Source organism: Chelonia mydas, chromosome 2 (assembly GCF_015237465.2).
Source record: "Chelonia mydas isolate rCheMyd1 chromosome 2, rCheMyd1.pri.v2, whole genome shotgun sequence".
NCBI classification, from domain to species: Eukaryota; Metazoa; Chordata; order Testudines; family Cheloniidae; genus Chelonia; species Chelonia mydas.
In genome coordinates, this window is record NC_057850.1 from 231722889 (window position 1) to 231745691 (window position 22803).

The 22803-nt window shown below is 40.6% G+C and overlaps 1 protein-coding gene across 20 annotated transcripts in view; it reads left to right on the forward strand.

Moving 5' to 3' along the window:
• SVIL (supervillin) overlaps positions 1–22803 on the forward strand; it is a 214206-nt gene that overhangs the window by 103877 nt on the left and 87526 nt on the right. For 11 of the 20 annotated variants that reach the window (XM_043541407.1, XM_043541420.1, XM_043541411.1 and 8 more), the window contains one exon: positions 18467–18533. Coding sequence is in view for 18 of the 20 variants with exons in the window: in XM_043541411.1 (XP_043397346.1) it covers positions 18467–18533 (67 nt within the window). In the remaining 2 variants the exon portion in view is untranslated. Of the gene's footprint in view, positions 1–1853; positions 1904–15279; positions 15521–18466; positions 18534–22803 lie in introns of those variants that run through there. The other 9 variants (XM_043541414.1, XM_043541416.1, XM_043541421.1 and 6 more) reach the window with 7 other exon arrangements.

The window sequence follows — 22803 nt, forward strand, 5'->3', positions numbered from 1 at the left end:
CCCTCCCTAGTTCCTGCCCACCCCCTACCTCTCTCCTCTCCAGGTCCCTGCTGCGTGGCCCTTTAGAGCTGCTGCACGGCCGTGATCGTTATAATTTGAATCAGCAAGGCAACCCAGTGCCTGACAGTCCGCGACCCAGACCTGTACTTTGAAAAACCCTGACTTAGAGGATGCACATTTTAAGGTTGCATGATTAAGCACTGGAGTCAGGAATTATACGTTTAACTCTAGCTACAGTGCTTGTGGTTTTTATTCCACTGCTTCTCAACTTTTCTGGGATATGTTTACACTGGAAACTTCAAAGCGCTGCCACGGGAACGCTCCCACAGCAGCACTTTGAAGTGTGAGTGTGGTCGAGCGTGAGTGCTGGGAGAGAGCTCTCCCCGCGCTCCTGGTAATCCACCTCCACGGCTTCCAGTGCTCAGAGCCTGTCTACACTAGCGCTTTAAAGCACTCAGACTTGCTGTGTTTGGGGGATGATTTTTCACCTTGCTGAGCCAGCAAGTTAGAGTGCGATGAAATGTAAATGTAGACAAGCCCTGAGTCTGTACCCCAACTAGTTGTCCTGTGAGCTACCGTATCCCATCATCCCTTTTTAGCTGTAAAGGATTGTGTGGTTTGGTTAACAGGAAGACACAATGGGGATACTAGGTGGAAAGTGCCACCCCCATCTACTCACCTACATGGCATCTACTCTTCTCCAGGCTACTGCTGCTTCCAGAGGCTGTGAAGTCAGCGCCACAGTCCTTTGGAGCACTGGTTCCTCTGTCCTGGAGCTGAGCACTTATGACTATGGGTTGATAAAAATCTCTAATTTTAATCATGATTTAAATCATCAAGCAGGAAACTTTGATTACAATCCATTTTAATCTTGTTTTGCCTTTGTACTTTCTAGTTCTTTTGCTAAAGAAAGGTTGATTCTCCTTGGTTGATAATGATTAAAATATTGATTTGCAATGAAATATAGCCTCTAAACTAAATTTGATACTGCTTTTTGCGAACCAGGAGAATATAGTATAGCGATGCATATTTATTTAAAATATTATATAGCTTAATTTACATCTATGCATATTCTCAATTTTTACAGTTTTTATGTTGTCTTTTTATTCAATAGATTACTAACTTTTTACTTACGATTTTTTTAAATCACGCTCTACTTAGATGGAAATTAAAATTAAATTAAAGTTGCACAAAAACATTTAAAAATGTTTTTATTAGTTAAATAAAACAATGCTAAATGTGCTGGATAAGTAAAAAACAAATGTTTTGCATTTAAAATTAACTGATTTATTAAATCAAGGAAGTATTAACTGTAGTTAGTGAATTGAACTGATGGTCCTTCAAGATTTGAAAGTAATAGATCTCATAGTCTCTCACATAGTTTTTATTCATAGATTGGAAGGGGAACAAAATCGTTTCTGCTTCTTCAGCTCCCAATTGGTTTCTCATCTTTAAATGAGCTAGTTCAAATAAACTGAAAAGAAAATATTCTCGCTGTACCTACAGAAGAGGCTACTACTGTCAAAAGCTGGTTTAGCACTTCAACAGATTCTATGGTTCACGTGCTTACCAGTGACTTCCCCAGTTCAGTTTCTTGAGTTTCTTTATAACTTGGCAGCAAACGTACTACTTAATGTTCTTTTATTTAAATGATTTTATTAGATTATAGTAACTTTAGGCCTTAATACAAGTTGTCATAATTTCAAATTTAATGTAAAATAGGTTTCTTTAAAAAAAAAAAAAAAAAAAACCATCCGATTTTAAAAATCCATTTTTGTTCACCCTAGTGTGAAGGAGGGGGAGAAATCTCCAGTGTGATGGAGGGGTGATGGAGGGCTTGCAACTGCAGCAGGAGTGGGGGTGGTAGGAGATGGAGAAGAGAGCATGTTACAACAGGAGCCAGGTAAGACATCTGCGCTTGGGCTAGAGCCCTTGGCTCTCGGACCCTGCACGGTGGGAGGGTCCCAGAGCTTAGGCTCCAAACCGAGCCCGGAAGTCTACACAGCAATGAAACAGGCCTGCAGCCCAAGCCTGGCAAGCCCAAGTCGGCTGGCATGGGCCAGACGCAGGTGTCTAGTTGTTCTGTAGACATACCCTTAGTGACCACTGTGGGTTTTATGACTCCCTGTGGACCCCCCGCAATATATAGTAACCCACCCAGTGCTCCCTCATGACCCGCCTGGTGTTTGTGCCCCACAGGCTGATAAACACTGCACTGTGTAATAGTCTTTAATTATATGATCATAGACTATTATGAGAATATACTTTTCTCTGTACCTTTAAATAAACATTTAATTATTACATCTTTGGATTAAAAACCTGGGTTGTAAAGTCTGTCTCTTACAAAGAGTTTGTCCATTACCATCACAATTGCAACCTCTTCCTAAGTGGTACCCCTGGTGTCACTATCATGCAAACAGAGAAAACCTGTTTCAGAGTAGCAGCTGTGTTAGTCTGTATCTGCAACAAGAAAAGGAGTAGTTGTGGCATCTTATAGACTAACAAATTTATTTGAGCATAAGCTTTCGTGAGCTACAGCTCACTTCATCGGGTGCATGTTTTTTAGAGAAAACCTGGAATCCTTCATTCTTTACTACTTTATTCTGTCCTAGTTAGAGAGACACCCAGCTTTTCTGGGGAATGTCAACTGCCTTTTCTGAGGAATGTCAAGCCCTATGGGCTTGTCTACACTGGCAATTTACAGCACTGCAACTTTCTGGCTCAGGGGGTCTGAAAAAACACCCCCCTGAGCGCAGCAAGTTTCAGCGCTGTAAAGCGCCAGTGTAGACAGTGCCCCAGCGCTGGAAGCTACGCCCCTCATGGAGGTGGGGGTTTTTTAGAGCGCTGGGAGAACTCTCTCCCAGCGCTGCACCACGACCACAGAAGGCACGTTAAAGCGCGGCCGTGGCAGCGCTTTAGCGTTACCTGTGTAGAGTAGCCCTATGTTGCTGTGTTGGTTGAAGACAGGCATTCTTTTGCTGCTATTCATGGGATGAACTAGTTAACTCTGAAGCAAATTTAGCTGCTAGCATAAGTGGCATGTATAAGAGCATATTTCCATTATCGCTCTGTGGTGGTAGACTTATCTGTAGTAAGTGGTGGTAGACAGTAATCTGCTGCGTAAGTACAGTTAACGGTGCACTCTTCATGTGAATGGGTTTCATCGACTGTCTGGGGTATGCAGTAATGCACTGTACTGTAAGATACATTTTCTTCCACTAATTTATATACATTTGAATATTATATTTCAGAAATGGTACAGGATCACCCCATATACAAGGGACTCCTCATAACTCAGCTTGTGTATGTCTTTGCAAAGCTCACAAGGGTGCCCTCTCAATTCATTTTAACCTTACTGGATACACATGAGCCTTTTCTCCAATCTTAGGCATCCCCACCAATGTGCAGCAGTATATTTAACTAGACTTTTCCCTGTATAGCTAAATCACCTTTGTAGGCATGCCCGGTAGGCTTTTGTAGTGAAAAGCTGCCACACAGGTTAAGTACACAGCTTTCAGAATACTTAGAAATGAGTCAAAGCAAAATCAGTTCCCTTCAGAACAATGTAGAGCATTGCTTCTTAATGAGGATGATTTCTTGCCACAGCCCTCTTTGCCCTAAGACTGTTCAAAATAAGAGTGCAACAAAGAAAGTGTGGAAGTGTTTTTTTCCATTGTGCTCAAAAATGAACTCTTTATCAAACTGTCCAAAAAAGTGCACTTTCGAGCAAGTACATTTCTGGAAAACTTCACCCTGGAAGTTTGAGCATTTCAGAAATCTGTGAATGGTAGAAAATGAATGATTAGAATGGAACCAGTTATGCATTCTCTACTACCAGTGCAGCAGTCACTTTCACTCCTGCTTAAATTCAAGTTTTACAATATTTTACATGCATTATGACTTTTAGCATCTGCTAGTGTGTAGTTTTGTAGGTGTTCTTAAATTCATTTGTGAAATTGAGTGTGGAATACTAAGAGATATCTGTAAAAATGGCATTATGGGATTTTGTCTCATTGATTTCTGTATTTAATTGTTACATGTAAATTGAAGGAATGTTCTGGTTTTTCCAGCCTTGCAAAATCAGTCTGCACTCTGAATCAGACTGGGGGGATTCTTGCAAATCACTCCCTGCACTAAAAGTTTTGTAGGCCAAATTGGATTTGTTACAGATGATCTTCAAATTGATCGCCATGACATCTGTAAATCCCACTGCCTTCAGTGGTTTAGTGCCACTACAACTGATTAAAACTTAGTTAATAATTCTGTTAATGTGCAATAAGCAATAGAATCCAGCTCACTGCTGCTTAGTTGTTTGCTCCTGCAGTGTTGGAGGGAATAAAAAGCAGTTGGAACATACTTGTTAAAATGAGCAAGTTGGACCATGAACACACACAGGCAGCAGATCTGCTGAGTAAGGTGCCGTTCTTACATAGTCACACTTCAAAATACAGCTGCACTAAAGTGGCTTTTAGAGGTATTTCCTCGTTTTGCATTGGGAGAGCATAATATAGTTCTGACGTTCTGTACCTCGAGGGAACACCCTACACCCCATGTTCATCCTTATAATGTGATTGTGTGGTGTCTAATGCAAGGTTTGTCATGTCGGGTGTCTTCGGAAGGCTCATGATGCACTGAGTATTGTTGTTATAGTAATGTTATGGTAATTGTTATAGTAATGTTATAGGTTGTAATTTCATGTATATGGTTATGAGGCTGAAAATCTATCCTCATGGCTTAAAGCAGGCCCAGGCAAAACTCTCCAAGGGCAGTGGGGCAGTTCACACCTCATCAGGGCATGTATGGGACAAGACAAGCCCAGCCCAGCCTCACAGGAACAAAGGACAATGGCCTAGGCAACAACAAAGGATCTATTTGACTCTCAAGTGAGTCATCCCCCCTTCCATTGGTCAGTTTGGGACTGCAATGAGATAATGCTCACCTAATCCTGAAGGGGGTAGGCAAAGCCAAGAGGGAAGAAAGAACATGATAAAAGGGAGAGACTTTGCCACGCTTTCTCTCTTCGACCTCCATCTACAGACATCCGCACCAAGTGACTGAAGCGCTGATCAAAGGGGAGAGCCTGGCTGAAAAGCAACCAGCCAGCCTGTGATGAGAAGCATCTAAGTTTGTTAGGGCATTGAAAGTGTTACAATCAGCATAGCATATGTTTTGCTTTTATTTAATTTGACGAAATCCGACTTGTTGTGCTTTGACTTATAATCACTTAAAATCTATTTTGGTAGTTAATAAATTTGTTTATTCTACCTGAAGCAGTGTGTTTGTTTTGAAGCGTGTCAGAGACTCCTCTTGGGATAACAAGCCTGGTGCATATCAATTTCTTTGTTAAATTGACAAACTCATATAAACTTGCAGTGTCCAGTGGCCGTAATTGGACCTGCAAGACAGAGGTTCCTAGGGTTGTGTCTGGGACTGGAGATATTGGCTAGTGTCATTCGGTTGCACAATCCAAGGAGCAGCTTACATGCCAGAGACTGTGCCTGAACACCCCAGGAGTGGGGGTTCTCATAGCAGAGTACGGTAAGGCTGGCTCCCAGAGTCGAGGATTGGAGTGACCGAGCAGATCACCGGTCCAGATAACACCGGAAGGAGCGTGACAATAGTTTGGTGGGAAAATAGCATTTTTAATGGAAAAGAATAATAGGCAGGTTTGATCCAAGAGCTGCTGTTACACTTTGGCACAACTTGGACAGTAAATGGTGATAGAAGCTAAGTTTACCAACTGTCAACATGATTCCCTGCAGTGTTTTTAATACATTCTGTTTATAAGAGCAATTCAGCCATATACATTTGTACTTTTTAACCATGATTGTATGAGCATGAGACTCATTCTAAGTGTAACTGCACAGTTGTTGCCATCCCCTGTCCCTGTCCCACAGGGTGGCAGATTTGGTTTCCTTTATTTAGTTATTGTGGGCTAAAGATTTTTCTAACAATGGAAGTCACTTGGCAAATGTGTGGCTGTTGTGCCCAATAACACTGGATAGTTATTTTGGTTTTATGCTGTGTCAGTATGTTTCACTATTTCAAACCAACATATACAGTGTCAAAATCCTAAAAGTGAAGAAATATTTCCAAGTTGTCAGACAGCATTTTTTTGTTGGTGTCTAGTGACCTGGTGACTATGCCCTCTTTCTTTTATAATCTTTCCTTCCCTCACCCCTAATATCTGCTGAAGAGTGGGAGTCTTCTGTCCTCTGGAAGGAAGTTAGTCAATAAATTGTGCCTTTGGGGGAGACAGGGTCTCAAAAAAATAATGACCCAGATGTTGGAAGTGGTCATTTGGGGAATTGCAGTTAAACTACTGGTGTAGGGAGGCCTGGTGAAAAAGCCAGTTGCAACGTGAAGGGGAGCACTCACTGCAACGTACAAGAGGGAGCGTGTGGAGGCAGCTCCCTTCTGCTATACCTAGAATGGGATTTGTACTGCCCTCCACTCCCCACCCTGATTTTTACCTGTGCTGTAAGCATAGGGAATGGTCTTGCTGCTCTTCTCTCAGAAGCACCTCTAGTAAACATGACACGATGGCAGTTTAGCATGTGAAAATTCTGTTGGGAGCTGCGTGAAAACTCTTGTGAATAACAGTAGGAGCTATGGGCATCGAAAGCTAAAGAATTACCAGATGATAGATTTGGTGTGGGTACTCCACTGCAGAACTCTTCTGTACCGTTGTACAACGGAAGTCTCTCACTACCGAAGATTAGCCAAATTAAAAAGTGTTTCAAATGAATGTTTGTTTTGCTTTCATCTAGTTCAGGAGAAAATACATATATTGGACAGGTTTCAGAGTAGCAGCTGTGTTAGTCTGTATTTGCAAAAAGAAAAGGAGTACTAGTGGCACCTTAGAGACTAACCAATTTATTTGAGCATAAGCTTTTGTGAGCTACAGCTCACTTCATCGGATGCATTCAGTGGAAAATACAGTGGGGAGATTTATGTACATAGAGAACATGAAACAATGGATGTTACCATACACACTGTAAGGAGAGTGATCAGGTAAGGTGAGCTATTACCAATTCAAAAGTCTCTCGTTGGAGTCTGTTTTTGACGTTTTGGACAGTTAGGTGCCTTACTGTCTAGAACGTTGGAAAGTAGCTGTTTGCAACTGATGTAGTGGCCCATTTTTAAGCAAGCAGCAAATGCGTTTATTTGGGAACTGATTGACTTTGAAATAGCAAACGGTGCTAAAATGCGTTGAATGAAAAATAATTGCACTTACCATCTGGGGCTTTATGTTCATGTTGGTAAAACAAACTAACAAAGCTGTAAGCTGCTAGTATCATGAAACGGCAAATGCAATATGTTCCAGCCTCTGCAAGTGAGATTCAGCATCTTCATCACTTTGTATCTAGTAGTCTCCTACAGTGATTCCTATTGCTGTGTTAATATAGTGAAGCTTTTTTCCTGCTGTTGACAAGAGATAGCTGAGCACCCTCTGTCTGCCAAAAGGTAGGCTGTCAGTTGCTTGCATGCTGTAAGCTTGCAGGGTAAACACTGGATGACCTATAAGCCAGCCAGTCAACTTGCACGTTGCCTTATTAGGTAAGCAACTGAGAATGGTGTCTGGGGACAGTATGCTGGATGGCAGCTAACTGAGCAGTCAGCTTAGAACTAGATACAGCCCAGATCTATGCGATGTGGCCCAGTACTGTTGTACAGATAATCCATTGCATTTCAGTTCAGTTTTCATAAGAGAGAAAACTTTAGTTTGCAGGTGGCACAAACTAGGCTAAAGAGGATGTGAAGCTCTTTGTAAACACTGTGATTTAGAACAGGGGGCTTCAGTATTGCTCTTCACCTGCACAGTGAGCACTTTGATGATAATGTGCATTAGCTTACCACTCTCTCTGATCATCTTGCCGGGGCTTTATGAGATATATTCCTTGTGGAGCCTGTCGTGTCAATCGCTTTTTGTCTGAATACCCTATTAACAGAGAAACCAGTTTTAAAAAAATAATTTGTGACTTTGTGTCTTCAGGTAATGTTCTTTTAGCACAGCAGACATGCAGTTTCATTTCCCTTCTCAGAAGACTGTTTACTGGCTGAAAGAGTGAATTTATCCTATGTGAAAGAGAGGGAATAGCAAAACAATTACACATACACACCTCTTTCCTCCCCTCTTGTCAGCCCCACTGTTAGTAGCTTGTTCCTCTCTTGAGTACACTGGAGACTGTCTGGTATATTTGCAATATGCACTAAAGGGGACTAAGAGAAGCGATCTTGCTTTTAGCCATTCAACCCAGGTCACTATGGCAACTTCCCTCTGGTCACTGTGCTGGCCAGTTCCCTTTTCATATATTCTTACTGCATTTTGCTCAGAACTTCAGAATGTGACATCAGACTGCAAGACACTTGTCACCATGAATGAGCAATAACTTACCAGAACATTTACAATTGGGCTGCCCTAGGGCTGGCTTTCTAGACAGTTGTCATAGTGAAAACTCCTGAGATGTCACCCCAACAATGTGACAACCTAGAGAAAGAACAAAATGTAGTGTGAAGCCAGCACTAAGAAAAAATAGCAGTTAATGTTAAATATTTTGTTTAAACATTATAGCTTTTTATAGTGTCATAGGCTCCCTTATGACTTAGTGTCTGCCTCATCGCAAGGCTTGGAAATGACCATTATATTTCTAAGTAACTAGTCATGGTGTAGCTTGTGAAATGGGGACAGTGCTGTAGTGGTAAACAGAATTGATGTTTTCCTTTAGCAATCAAATATCTTTGTTTTGAAGGCTTTCTTGCAGCTGGTCGACTCTTCCTTGGGCGAGTCCTGATCTTTGCATTAGAATACACTCTTATATTGTAGAGTAGCCTAACTGAGCTCTTTGTCCTGGCTTAGATGCACAGGACCATTTTCCATTTGTCTGCCAACCAGACTGCTTAGAGCGGGGGTGGTCAACCTGTGACTCCGACGCCACCTGTGGCTCTTCAGAAGTTCATATGCTGCTCCTTGTATAGGCACTGACTCCGGGGCTGCAGCTACAGGCGCCAACTTTCCAGTGTGCCGGGGGGTGCTCACTGCTTAACCCCTGGCTCTGCCATAGGGCCTACCCACCCCTCCCACATCCTCCCTGTGCCTGCCATTCCCTCACTTGTCCCCATCTCCCCCCCGAGCTTCCTGCACGCCACAAAACAGCTGATTGAGAGGGAGGGGGAGGCGCTGATCAGCAGAGCTGCGGTGGGTGGAAGGCGCTGGGAGCGGGTCGCAGGGGAGCTGGTGGGGGGGCTGCTGATGTATTACTGTGGCTCTTTGGCAATGTACATTGGTAAATTCTGGCTCCTTCTCAGGTTCAGGTTGGCCACCCCTGGCCTAGAGTTAACAGAATTCCACTCAGGAGGATCATCTTGTAGTTGGGAGGAGACTGAAGTGAATATAAGTATGGGAAGGTGGAGAGGAAACAGTTTCTAGGAAGGAGGCTGGCACTCCCTCACTGACGAAGCTTGTCAGGATGGCAGGGTTTTTGCAAGCAATGCCTCTGAATACTGACTAGGCAAGTCCTTGTTCAATTCCAGGAGAAGTAGGGTTGCCTATTCCTGGAGAATTCATCACATGACTTAATCTTTATTTAAAGATTAATCTTTAATTTCTGGAGAGTCTAGAACAATCCTGGAGGGTTGGCAACCCTAAAAGAAGAGATCCAGTTCACCTCAGAGTTAAGTAAGAGGTGAATCTTCTTGCTGAGCAGGTAGGGGGGAAAACAGATGTTTTTACAATGCTATGGCTAAATGTGGCAGACCTGCCTGCACAAGCAATTATGTGACAGGAGACTGAGAGCGTCTCGGAACGTAGCTGTTTAGAGAAGGAGGAGGATTTTGAATTGGAGGTGGGTTTAAATTACTTAACCTGTTTGAACAAAAAAATTAAAAGCCTCTGGAGGACAAACACTTTATTGTGAACCACATCCAGAAGCTTGCAAGCTTACAGCAATGGATTTCATGGACAAGGCAAAACTCTGGTTCACAATTGCCTCCTTTTTGTATACTGTAACAGGAGAAATGTGGTTTTAATACATTTCAGCCACTGGTGATTTCTCATGTTGATATATCTTTAACCTGGTTTTGACTTCATGCTTCATGAACTACTGATATCCAAAACCACACAAGATTTTAATTTAAATTACGTATGGCTTTATCTCCTATTTTTTAAAATCTTTAATGTTATGCATAGCAAAAATTCAATGTGGGTGTGAAGATTTTTGGCAAAATTGCTAATTTAATGGATTGCAGTAATTCAGTATTGTAATGAGTTACATGTCGACTTACTTCAAAGACTCTACAAGCCATCTTTGCTTTAAAAGCCTCAGACTTCTGAATAGAGAGACCAGGTAGAGGAAGTAATATCTCTTATTGGACCAACTCCTGTTGTCTCTTTCACCAAGAGAAGTTGGCCCAATAAAAGAATATTACCTAATCTACCTTGTCTCTTAAATATCCTCAGACCATCACACTGTATACAGACTTCTGATTTTCATTCACTCACAGAGGGAATCAAAGATGGTGTCTAGACACTGCAGTTTGTCCATATCAGCTTTCAGAAGGTTAAGGGGTTCTTGGTATAATAGAATACGTAGATTCTGTTAGGACTACACTAAGTATTGACTGCTATATTTACAAATGGTGCTAGGTCACCCTAATCAAATGAATGAAACCATACCCAATGTACATGCAAATAGGTCTATAATGCATATTTCAATGTGTTCATTTTCAAACAGTGGTGTACATAATTAAAAAAATCAGTTCCAAATGTATGGCAGACTTGAGAGAGTAAACAGGAGATTATTTTCCTGGGGATGCCTAACAAAGAAGGGTCTAGAAAGGATGTACTGTATACTTCTAGAACAATAAACCTAACACTAGCACAGAAAGGAATGTAATAGGACTTGAATTGGTTTTACTGTGTATTGATACAGTTCCTCTGTTTAAAATAGTGTTAGAATTATTAACTTAAAAGAATTCTTTATGAACTCTGAAGCTGTATTATAGATTCAGGAGCATTTCAGGTAAGTCTGATTTTATTTGGGTCAATTCTGTGTCTTGCTGATACCCCTATATGCTACAGTAGGTCACTGGGATGGGGAAATGGGCTTTTCCGACATGAGCCAGAACTTACATGGATGCGTAATACTTTTTTTTTTAAGTATTGATCTTAAATCATGCTATAGGCTTGACGTACAGTCTAGTGAATATTGACATGCATTACGTGAATGCTGGAATAAATCCCTCCATGCCTCCATCTTTCTTAAAACTTACTGCTCTTGGAAGCAATAGATAATCTTTTTCAGGAGACGTGTTAAAATTGGTGCCTTTTTCAAGAAATGTCGCTTCTTTTGTTCTTTGCTTACTGAAACAGTAATGCAAAGAGTATCTAGATTCTTGGGGTGCATATAGAAGTACTGGTTCTTTTTCCCAAGTGAGAATTCATGTGTAAGTATATAGAACAGGTGGATGGGCACCTTTTCAACACATCTGGCATTTTACAGCAGATAGCTCAGTACTCAGAGTGCCATTTTACTGACCATAAGAATGGCCATACTTCCTTTTGTTTGTTTTAAACCTGCTGCCTATTAATTTCATTTCGTGGCCCCTAGTTCTTGTGTTATGACCACTAACTTTGTTTTTGATCTCTTCCCATGTGACCTATTTTAAACTACCTGACACAAGTGATGCAATGCAGAGTTCTATTTATCTGAAGATTTGTCCAAAATAGCGATACTAACCAAAGAGCACAAACCTGTTTGCACAATAATTATATAATAATTACACAGAAACATAGGATTCTGGAACTTACTGCACAACAATAGAAGTGATAAAAGGAAAGTGAAAAGGATTAAACATACTCCCCACTCAAGGGATGATCTCATGTCAGGAGATTTTATCCCAGATTAGAAATCCTGCATAAATTACTTTCACTGAGGAAAATGAGAATACCACTTGCAAATATACATAGGGGGAGGGGGTGATGAGAGTGTATGTGAGGTTGACTGATGTCATCAACACACAATATATTGTATTTAAAAAACTGTGTGCAGTCTTGCTTGAACATAGTGTGGATCCTCATTTTCTGTTGAACGTACCACAGGACAAATACTTTAATTTTATATAACTTTATTTTGTGGGCTGTGTTGTGGTCGTTCATTTTTCTTTCTTTCTTTCTTGAACCATTAGGAAAAAATGCCAACTTTGTCCTGAATTTGTGTGATTTTGTTTTGTTTTGTTCTTGTTGCATGTGGCCACAGTCCCCTGAGTCTTGTGATTATGGCACCATCTAAGATGCCATTTGCAGACAGGCTTGAAAACAAACTCCCAAGAACTAAAATTCAAAATTTAATATTTTTTTAAAATGTCGTGATTGGGGGTGGGGGTGGGCTGACTCCTGGACAAAGCTGTATTGTATGTTGAGAGCAGCTTACAAGCAGTCTGAGCTCCAGCTTTGTCGCTGTCCCCAAACAAAATGATGACATTTTGCGGCAGTTCCTGAGGGAAGTTACAGAACAATCTTCAGCTGCCAACAGATCTTTTGTGGGCAGTCTGTTTTTGATTAGAAATGTATGCTTAACCTAATTTTTTCATTAACTGCAATTTTAACTTCCAGCTGTGCTCATATGTTAGAGGCATCTGACATTTAAAAATTGGTCTGGGGGATGGGATGGGCAACGGCAGACCTATAACATAGCCTTGCTATATCACCGAGATGGACATGCTTCTGCTCTTGCTCACTAGATCATTCTAAAGGACAGAATGGCCACCTTGAAATATTTGGAGATCTCCCTCTCCATGGAAAAGATTCCATCCTAGGAAATGGCAGCAGCTTCTAAGCAGACATGCAATAGAAAACTGAACTGGCTGATACTTTCATTTTATCTTCTTCTTGCTAACTCACACATTTTCATGTATAAAAGGTTTGGGATTTTTCTGTTTTTTAATGCCAAATTGATGGGTCTTCTCACGGGACTGGTTTTAGTGTAACAGCAGTCTCGTCACTGTGCTGACCCCATGGGCCCTATGAAACTAGGTTTTGCCAAAAAGGTCAGGTCAAATTGTGTGTATTGGGGAGAGGGTGGACTTGCTCATTATATAAAGGATGGAGAAACTCTTGAAGACGGAAGTATGTGTCCAAATTCCCAGTCTCTGTGTGGCGCCACACTGCTATTGTATTTTAATCCTCTGCCTCCAACAGAACTAATTCTGAAGGACCGGAACAGACCCATTATCCGAGCGTGGTGTGACAGTAATGTAGGGTCACAGAATGCTGTGTTAGAAGTAGTATTCAGTGCTAAGATCAGATGGGGTGTATTCATGGCTATCCTGCACAGAGCGGCACTTGGCGAATAATTCCAGTTTCAGGTGAAGAGAGCTTGATGCTGAACTCTAGACCAAATGATCATTTGGAAAAAATCAGATATGGATATTCTCTGTAGCAGTTCATCTATTCCCTCCCCCCACCCCCAACTTAAGCCCTTCATAGTAGTTATCTTTACACTCATGTGCTACCCCCTGCATTCTTGAACTGTCAGCCCTGAACGCGAGGAGAGGAAGTCCGACCCACAGTAGTGTCTGTCATAAGTTCTGCTTTCACAGTGGAATTGGCAGCTGTTCTGGAAACTCAGGCTTATTTACACATCCTATAAGTAGCATTTGAACACTGAGTAAGAATTCATTTAAAATTACTAAGTTCATAGAGGGGTGTTTTGAAGTTATGATGTTCTTCCAAAACTACATACACTTTTTTCCTGCTCATTGTATCTCTACCACAAGCAAGATTTTGGCTAAAGTCCCAGAGGAGACTTACATAGAGGGTGAGTGAAGGAGTACAAGATGCCTTCAGCTTATAGGGATAAGGCATTTGGGCCTATCACAAAGAAGGTGGGTCCATTTTAGAGATAATGGCCATAGCCTACCTCCCCACCCCACTGTACCCCCCAAAATTGCAACAAGTAGACCTGGTAACCAGGAGATGTCTGGCTATACCTCTGGAACCCAGATCCGGTCTCCTGTATTGAACATACTACAGGCTGTTTAAGGAAACTGGAAGAAGGAATAGGCTTTCCCCCCCCTAAATCGAGTCATAAATTACTCCTAAAAACCAAAGAAAATAAAAGCAATCCACTTCAAACAACCTGGCAGGCATACATACTGCTTCCTGGTAAACTGGCTGAAATTAACATTTTCTTTTCTTTTGAATGGACAGTATATTTTAACTTAGCTGTCTCCTAACGTTAAATCCAAAATAGCATCTTTCCTATGTTTGTATTGGGGTAGTGTATAGAGACCCGTATGATGGATTAGGTCCCCATTGTATGAGACACCATACAGGTGCATAATTTAGCACAGTTCCTGCCCCAAGGAACGTACAGCCTAAGTAGGCAGTGGCTCTACACCTGCACACCCATAAGCTAGTGTTTTGTAAATCTAACACTCCTGGCTGCTATTTAGTTTTCTACTGGTATTTAATCATTTAAGTGGTTCTGAGTGGAGGAGGAGGGGGAAGGAGAGTACTAGTTATACAATAATTGCCTTTGGCTATTTTGGGTTTGTGCATGAATTTTTCTGTCACAGCCATGTTTAACACCTCTTTGTTCTTTTGGTTACTTCATTTTACTCCTGAGATGATCAAACAGGTCTGCTTTGTAAAACAGTTATTGCACCATTCTGAAAAAGTGCTTCCAGATTTTTAGAATGGAATATAAAGGTTCCTGAAATTCTCATTCTTGAAGTCCACAGTGAATCTAAACCCTATAAAAACTAGTTTAAAATAAACGTGGCACCTATGCTATACTTGTTAGATAAATTGTCTGACAGTTCTACACCACCTGTCTCAAATTAAAATGAGTGTCCGGGTATCTGTTCTTAACTCCCCTTCTCCGACCAGTAATTTTGTTCATATGTTACCCATAAATCTTGGCTGCTTAAACATTCCTTTTTGGCCTATCGGATGGGCAAAATGTTAAGCATAATGACATGATTAAAAGTCAGTCTTTTGACAGCCCAGTTGCTGTGCTTTACTTTGTGCTTAAGCATTCTTTGCAGTTTATTCTGATTAGAGATAAGAAGGAATTACTTGTCTTTTGGAGAGAAATTTATTTTCCTGTAAAGAATATTGGGTTTCTACAATATCTTCTTGCTAGAATATAATTTGTGATTTGGCTAGAGCTTTGAAGTAGTAATATTATAAAGCTCCCAATCACCATTGTCCAATTTGTTTTAGCATTCATGTGCCTAATTTCGCTTGTAATCTGATTACTGGGCTTGAGCTGCTCTACTTTGCAGCCTATTGCTATGCATTTACTATACTCCCTGGGACGCGGTAGCCTGACAGCTTCAGTCCTGTGCTATGAAAAATCTCTACACAGTATTGCTTAGACGGGCCTAGGGCTGTGGCTGGTTGAGAATTAGCTCCCATTGTAGTTTCTCATTGCTGAATCCTTTGTTTGTGCAACCATGTTCAGAAATCCTTGGATCTCCAGCTATTTGGGAAATGTTAAATACTCTGAGGAGCAAGGTAAGAGTTCAAAGTGGATAGAGAAGAATGCAGTAGATTTCTCTTCTCTTCCCCCCCCCCTTTTTTTTTAATGTGTATATATATGCATACTATTTGTCCTTACATAGAAGCATTTGGTACTTTAATAATTACTACTCAGTTTGGCATCTAGTCTATTTTATAATTTCCTCAAAGGTCACTTTTCAAAAATCCGATTAGATGGATCTTCTAATTAGCTTAGCTTGCAGTTGAATTAAGGCCTTCAAATGTACTGAGTAACAATGGAGTGTCCAGGTTTCCTAATTCAGTATTCTAACTGAATATATTTTAACTGCTTTTGTTTTTAACCACTATTTTTAAGATTGAGTGGGAATATATTGAATAGTTAAACTCAGAAGCAAGTTCATAATTTAACACTGAAGTAAATATACTCTGAATTGTAAATACAAATACTTAACATTATTTCTGATAGGATTATAAATGTGTTTATAATCTTCCTGTGACTGTTGAGGGAACACAATATTGTTACATTTGTAGTGATTTCTCTTTAGCATACTAGACTGTGTACATTTTTAGATTAACCATTGAAAGAGCCACCTTAAAATGATTTTTCTGTGGACTCCTTAAGTTCTCCTGAAAGGAGCCTTTTTTGCCATTCTTTCAATTCTTTTTTAATAACTAAATTTTAAGGTTTAGTAGATTGTGACAGTAAGTTACTTTATTACACTCTAACAAGTCTTCAACATGTGAATGAATCAAGGCAAGGGGACCAATAAAATATCATAGCTGTATACCAGAAACAAGTTTTTGTGGGAGCAGATTCATTTGCCCTATAAAGTGAACAGCAATTTAAAAATGTTAAATGTTGATAAATGTGTTTCATGGGTAACAAAGAGTCCGTCATGCGTCTCTGCGAGCCACGGCCCCTTCCCCCTTCTTCAAATTTCAGATGGTGAAAGCTGCTCTCTCCCTTTTTTGGCTGTGGTGGGAAGGAATTTTTCTGTGGCCTACATGTGGTTTTCGTAGTGGACAGCTGTTTTTGTACCAAATAGTATAAGATGGGTTATATACTGTTAGAATGGTTATAAATTTTATGCATGCCTGGTTTTGATTAACCAAACTCATACTGTGTTGGATTTTTTGTGGAGAATTTTTATCCACTGTGCTTTTACATTATTATAAATCTGCCTTTTTTAGAAAATGCTTGGGGAGTATTTTTTTAAAAATTATTAGTGTTATGATTTGTAAACCATTCGTAAATCTTTGCTTATAACACTTTGTAACTGGTCTTACAAAATGTCTCTGCTGTGTGATTAATGAGCTTTATTTTCCATGTAGTTAGTTGGAAAGAGAAACAAAATGCCAACAAAAAACAGGAAAGATGATAATGCCTATGTATACTAGAAGAATGCTGTTTACTTAACAATATTGCTTGAAATATTGAATTATTTCAGTGTATTTCAGTATTCTAGAAAAAGGTCGTTGGTTTACATGTTTTCTAGCCTTTTTATAATCCTATTTAAATGGTCTCCATTTAAATCTATGTATCTCTGAGGCGTGGGAAGAGAGAATGAGCAAGCAAATTTTTAAAGGTTGTACAGACATCAGACCCTTTGAAAATGCAGCTCTTGGTAACCAGCTACATTAAACCTAATTACACCATTATTGTACCAATATCCCTTGGTTACATCATAGGTTCCATCAAGCTTATATATAGCTGTGTCAAGTACTGGTTACAAACCTGTTGTTCCTCAACATGGTTACACAACAGTACCATCTTAGTGTAGATGGCACATAACCAGCTTTTAACCATGTCCTCAAATCATGTTAAAGTGTTGGTCATGTAGCAGTCTACATTGCAAGATGCAACAATCCCTCAGTTATGTCAAGGAACAACCATTCTGTATCTTGGTCCTCTGAGACAACTCACTTCAGTGCAGATGGGACCAAAGTCTGTTTCCCCACTAGGAGCAAAATCATAGTAGCTTCATCTGTGTTTAAATATCTGCTAGCTAGTTTCTAGCACAATGTCCCTGATCGGAATGTTTCTCAGTCTCCTAACCTTACTGCACTATTGACTGCTTACCTCCCTAATGGTTCTTCAATATTAGGAGTTCTGTGCGAGAACCCTGCCAGCTATAAATGTTTAAACAGGATTATATCTAACACAGCTTTACACCCACGGTGAACAAGACCCAGGGATGGAAATGACTAAACATATTTCCAGTTTATTCACGAAGATTGTTGGTTGTTGCCAGATACTAGGGGAACCTTTACTAATGTTTGTTACTGACATCAGAATAGGGTGACCAGAGGGCAAGTGTGAAAAATCGGGATGGGGGTGAGGGGTAATAGGTGCCTATATAAGAAACAGCCCCCAAAATCGGGACTGTCCCTATAAAATCAGGAAATCTGGTCACCATACATCAGAATACATTGCTGCATCAGACATTTACTTAGGTATGTCTGATTTTTGCAGTGAATGTGCAGTTTTTATAATAATGCTAGGGTCCAACCCATGTTTGTTACAGTATGCTTTTGTAACCCTTTTCATCTTCAAAGTACTTTATAAACCTTAAACTCGATACTCCCATGTTAAGCAGGCAAATATGTCCATTCTACAGTCAGGGAAACTGAGTAAGTAACTTGCCCAAGGTCACAGAGGAAGATGCAGCCAGAGTCAGGGTTAGAATTTAGTAGTTCCTGGCTCAGTCTCTTGTGTTTAAACGACTTGAACCATAAATATTTAGTTGTCACAAACAATATTAAAAACTTATTGGAACATATGGTCTCTGTACTTTTTCTTAAGACTTTAAGTTGTCACCATTTTAGGCCTGCAGCTGTACATATGCATTCAACTATAGAATCTAAGACACTACTGTTTCCAACATCAGAGAGTTGAGATAATGATACAGCCATTTAAATATTAATACATGGCCTCTTTACTGTGTTTTTCCTTTCTCATAGATTTTGACAAAGAGAATTCAATCAGATTTAAAACCTCAAAACTACTCCAAAGAAGGAGAGCATTAAGGTAAAACATTGTAAAATTCCTTTTATCTGTCCAGTTTCTTGATAGTAAGATTATAACCTGTAATAACCATTTGAATCTGTGTTGCTTCTGACATTTTTGAAAATTATTCTTTGCCTTAACAACTTGACAAAAAGCTATGTATCTGACCTGGGTATTCAAAGCTCTAAATGCCTATTAGTTAGGTGTCTTGGAGTAACTTATTTAAGCATTTGCTCAACAGGACTCTAATATACCAAGTACCTCTTTTTTTTTTTCGTGGCTCTTTCTCTCCACCCTTATTGTTCCAGGCCCCCCATTCTTTGTGCATTGTAGGGGAAAAGGGAATAGGAAAACCTTAAAGTGGGCGACATAGGAGAAATCAAAATGAACACAAACGAGGAGAGGGACTTAACTGTGATATCGAAATCTTTCCCTTTCAAAGTACAAGTGGAGGAAATGATGTAAGGAGAGAATGAGAAACAAGAACTGTATGCCCAATTTGTAGGGTGGCAAATCTATTTTATGATGGTGTATTTCTGTTATAATATTAAATCCTGAAGAAAAATATCCCATAGTATATGGGAGGAAGCAGTGGCTGAACACTGTAGCCGATGGGATTTGAGTCAAATTGCTGTTTGCTTCTGGATATGTAACTAGGTTAATGGAGCAGCTAATTCAAACATTACATGCTACAGTGGCAGGTAAAGTTTTCAAATGTTAATCCTGGTTGTCTAAAAACAACTGCCTGTCCAAAAATTGTCACAGGAGAGCAGTACAGCTAGTTTGATTATTAAATTCTCTTCTTATGCACCACAGAAAAGTGATTGCATTTAGAGGAATTAACTAAAATATGGAGATTAGGAAATGCTACCAGACACATCTGACATATTCGTGTGGATTCCTGAAGATTATTATTTTATTAAACTTTTCACTGGGGAAAATACTCCAACACTTTTTATCATGTCTGGAAATAAACAGGTGCTTGTGGCACCCCATGATCTTGATGATGAAATATAATTACAAGACATCTTCCAGCTGAGGATGTTGGATGCATTTCTTTTCTCTGAATCCTGTGCAGAATCCAGATCTAACAATGGCTTTGTTAAGGAGAAAACAGAAGAGAAGGTGATAAAATAACTTTTTCAACTTCAGCCAGAAAAATGCAAGAAAGGCAAACAGTAAAAATCCTGAGTGTGTGCCATAAATCATTTTAATACTAAAAAATGAAGTGTTTAACAGTAAAGTACAGCAACACAGAAGTTTCTAGTGCAGCTGCCAGAATCAGCATCTAATCATATTAAGTTACCTTTTTAGCTTTTTGGAATGAGGAACGAATATTCCTAGAATGTGGGAGTAGGGGGAGGGAATTTAAAGATTTTTTTTTTTTTAATACTAGATTACATATAAATCAAGAGACCACAGATTATCTGACCCAACAGAAGCAGCTAATGTTGGGGCTGCAACAACTCTTCCAGCAGAAAATAACTAATGGAGCAAAGGAGGGAATTTCTAAATACTTTCCCCATCTACAAAAAGAAAATCAGTGAGAAATAAATGAATTGTCAGCATCTTATTAAAACCTTTGCCTCTCATGACCTGCAGTACTGAAACCATAGTTCTCAGTTGCCATAATCTCACTACTTTTAATTCAGTTGAGCTTGCAAATAAACATTTGTATTTAATGTTATAAGGAGGGGATTTGTCCCACTGTAGGAGGGGAATTTCTGTATGTACGCAGTACCCCAGCTAACCCAAGCAACGAAAGGATCTCAGTCCCCCCCCAACTCACTTCAGCCAGTACCTCCCCACCTTGACTTTCCCTCCCAGCTATGCATGAGCATGACTCACACCATGCAAGGAGGACTGAGCTCGGGCGTTCCTTCACGTTTACCTCAGTCTCTCTATGGGCAAGGATTGCCAATGTATTTCAAAAATAAGGGACTGCATTCTTAGCACCCACACCCCACCTTCCGATGATATTCTTATTTATTTATTTATTTATTTATTAAGAATTATTAACCAGTGTTCACCTACATTTGCTAGGACTATTTCTTGCTGTTTTTGCAGCACTCAACACCTGATTTTGCTGTACAGAGATGAAGAAATAAGGGACGTCCCTAGTAATAAGGGCCTGTTGGCAACCCTAAACTCTGGGCTGGGATGAGGGTGCCCCTACTCCAGGATACTCCTAACTCCCTTGTTACCCTGTTAACCCGTAATCACTGCCATTCACTTAAACACATATACAGTTTATTTACACCAAAGCTGTTTCTTTGGGGATTAAAGAACACACTGGAAGCATTGTGAGGAGATGGCTTGGGTAGGGGGTCAAAGCAGTCTCTAACATGCAATAAACTTTACAGTAACAACAAATTTACGAGTCCAGCAAAGTCTTCCTGGACCTGGATGTGCTGCTGTGATGCTGCTGGTGTGGCACTGCCCCAGGATGGGGTTTGGCTCGGTGACAGAACCCATTCTGCCCTACTGTCAGGCCACGTCCCCCTATGGCTCTGGCACTTGATGCCCTCCATCTCTTCCTCTCTCCCTAAACCAGTGCACACGACTCTGCTGCATGAGCAGGAGACTCGCCCCAGCGCTCTCTCCCCCATCTGCTGCTGCTCTCTCCTCAGCCGTGTTCTGAGCAGCTGCTCTCTTCCTGGCTATCTTATTCTGCCCTGGCAGCCCCAGCTCACACTGAGGAAGACCCTGGGCTATTGACTCCCTCATTGACCTGCCCACCCTGCTGATCCGATTGGCGTGGATGCTGGCCTCCCGCATTAGTACTGGGGACTGTCGGTTTCAGGATCCTGAGTCCTCTTTCACCATTCTCCTTTCTCCTGGAATTGGGAAAGGGCCAACCAAAAAAATCCACACAGATTTCAGTAAGAGGCCCCTCACATTGTGATAAGTGCTAAATGCATCTCTGCTTTCTCAGGACTACTGTATTTCTTTATACCATATTCTTTGGATAAATTGTATTGTTTTTAAAGAGCAATATCTTCCTTTTTGCCTTTTACTATCGGTATAGACATGCTGTCTGGGTAAAGCAGTAGAAGGCATTGATTTGATTAAGTAAATGTTTTTGAACTAGTCAGATGGCAGCATGATGAATTCAGGACACATGTTCCCAGAGCTCCCTCAGCAACTTACTACTAAACCTTCCTCAAAATTCTTTATGCGAACTGAAGCTACCTAACTGGCATACTGCCACACCAGTTTACAGCACACATGGTCCCATGCAGAAGACTTTTAAAACAACAACAAAAATCTTGAGGCCTTGAGAGAGGGGCTGAGGAAAAGCAGAAAACCCACAGAAGATATAGTGGCCAGTATAGGCAAGGGTTTACGCCCATTGAGTCAAAGGGGGATGTAAGCACATGCTTAATTGAAATGTGCTTAAATGCTTTCCTATGTCAGGAGTCTATATTGAACTAAACTCAAAGTATAATGTTATTTCACATGCACTATGGCAGCATAATCACTGTTGTCAATGGTACTACTAGCCCTATGTCAGTGGCTCTCAACCTTCTAGACTACTGTACCCCTTTCAGGAGTCTGATTTGTCTTGTGTACCCCCAAGTTACACCTCACTTAATAACTACTTGCTTACAAAATCAGATGGAAAAATACAAAAGTGTCACAGCACACTATTACCGAAAAATTGCTTATTTTCTCATTTTTGCCATATGATTATAAAATAAATCAATGGGAATATAAATATTGTACTTACATTTCTGTATATGGTATATAGAGCAGTATAACCTGACGAGGTTCAATAAGGATAAGTGCAGGGTCCTGCACTTAGGATGGAAGAACCCAATGCACAGCTACAGACTAGGGACCGAATGGCTAGGCAGCAGTTCTGCGGAAAAGGACCTAGGGGTTACAGTGGACGAGAAGCTGGACATGAGTCAGCAGTGTGCCCTTGTTGCCAAGAAGGCCAATGGCATTTTGGGATGTATAAGTAGGGGCATAGCGAGCAGATCGAGGGATGTGATCGTGATCGTTCCCCTCTATTTGACATTGGTGAGGCCTCATCTGGAGTACTGTGTCCAGTTTTGGGCCCCACAATACAAGAAGGATGTGGATAAATTGGAGAGAGTCCAGCGAAGGGCAACAAAAATGATTAGGGGTCTGGAACACATGACTTATGAGGAGAGGCTGAGGGAACTGGGATTGTTTAGTCTGCAGAAGAGAAGAATGAGGGGGGATTTGATAGCTGCTTTCAGCTACCTGAGAGGTGGTTTCAGAGAGGATGGTTCTAGACTATTCTCAGTGGTAGAAGAGGACA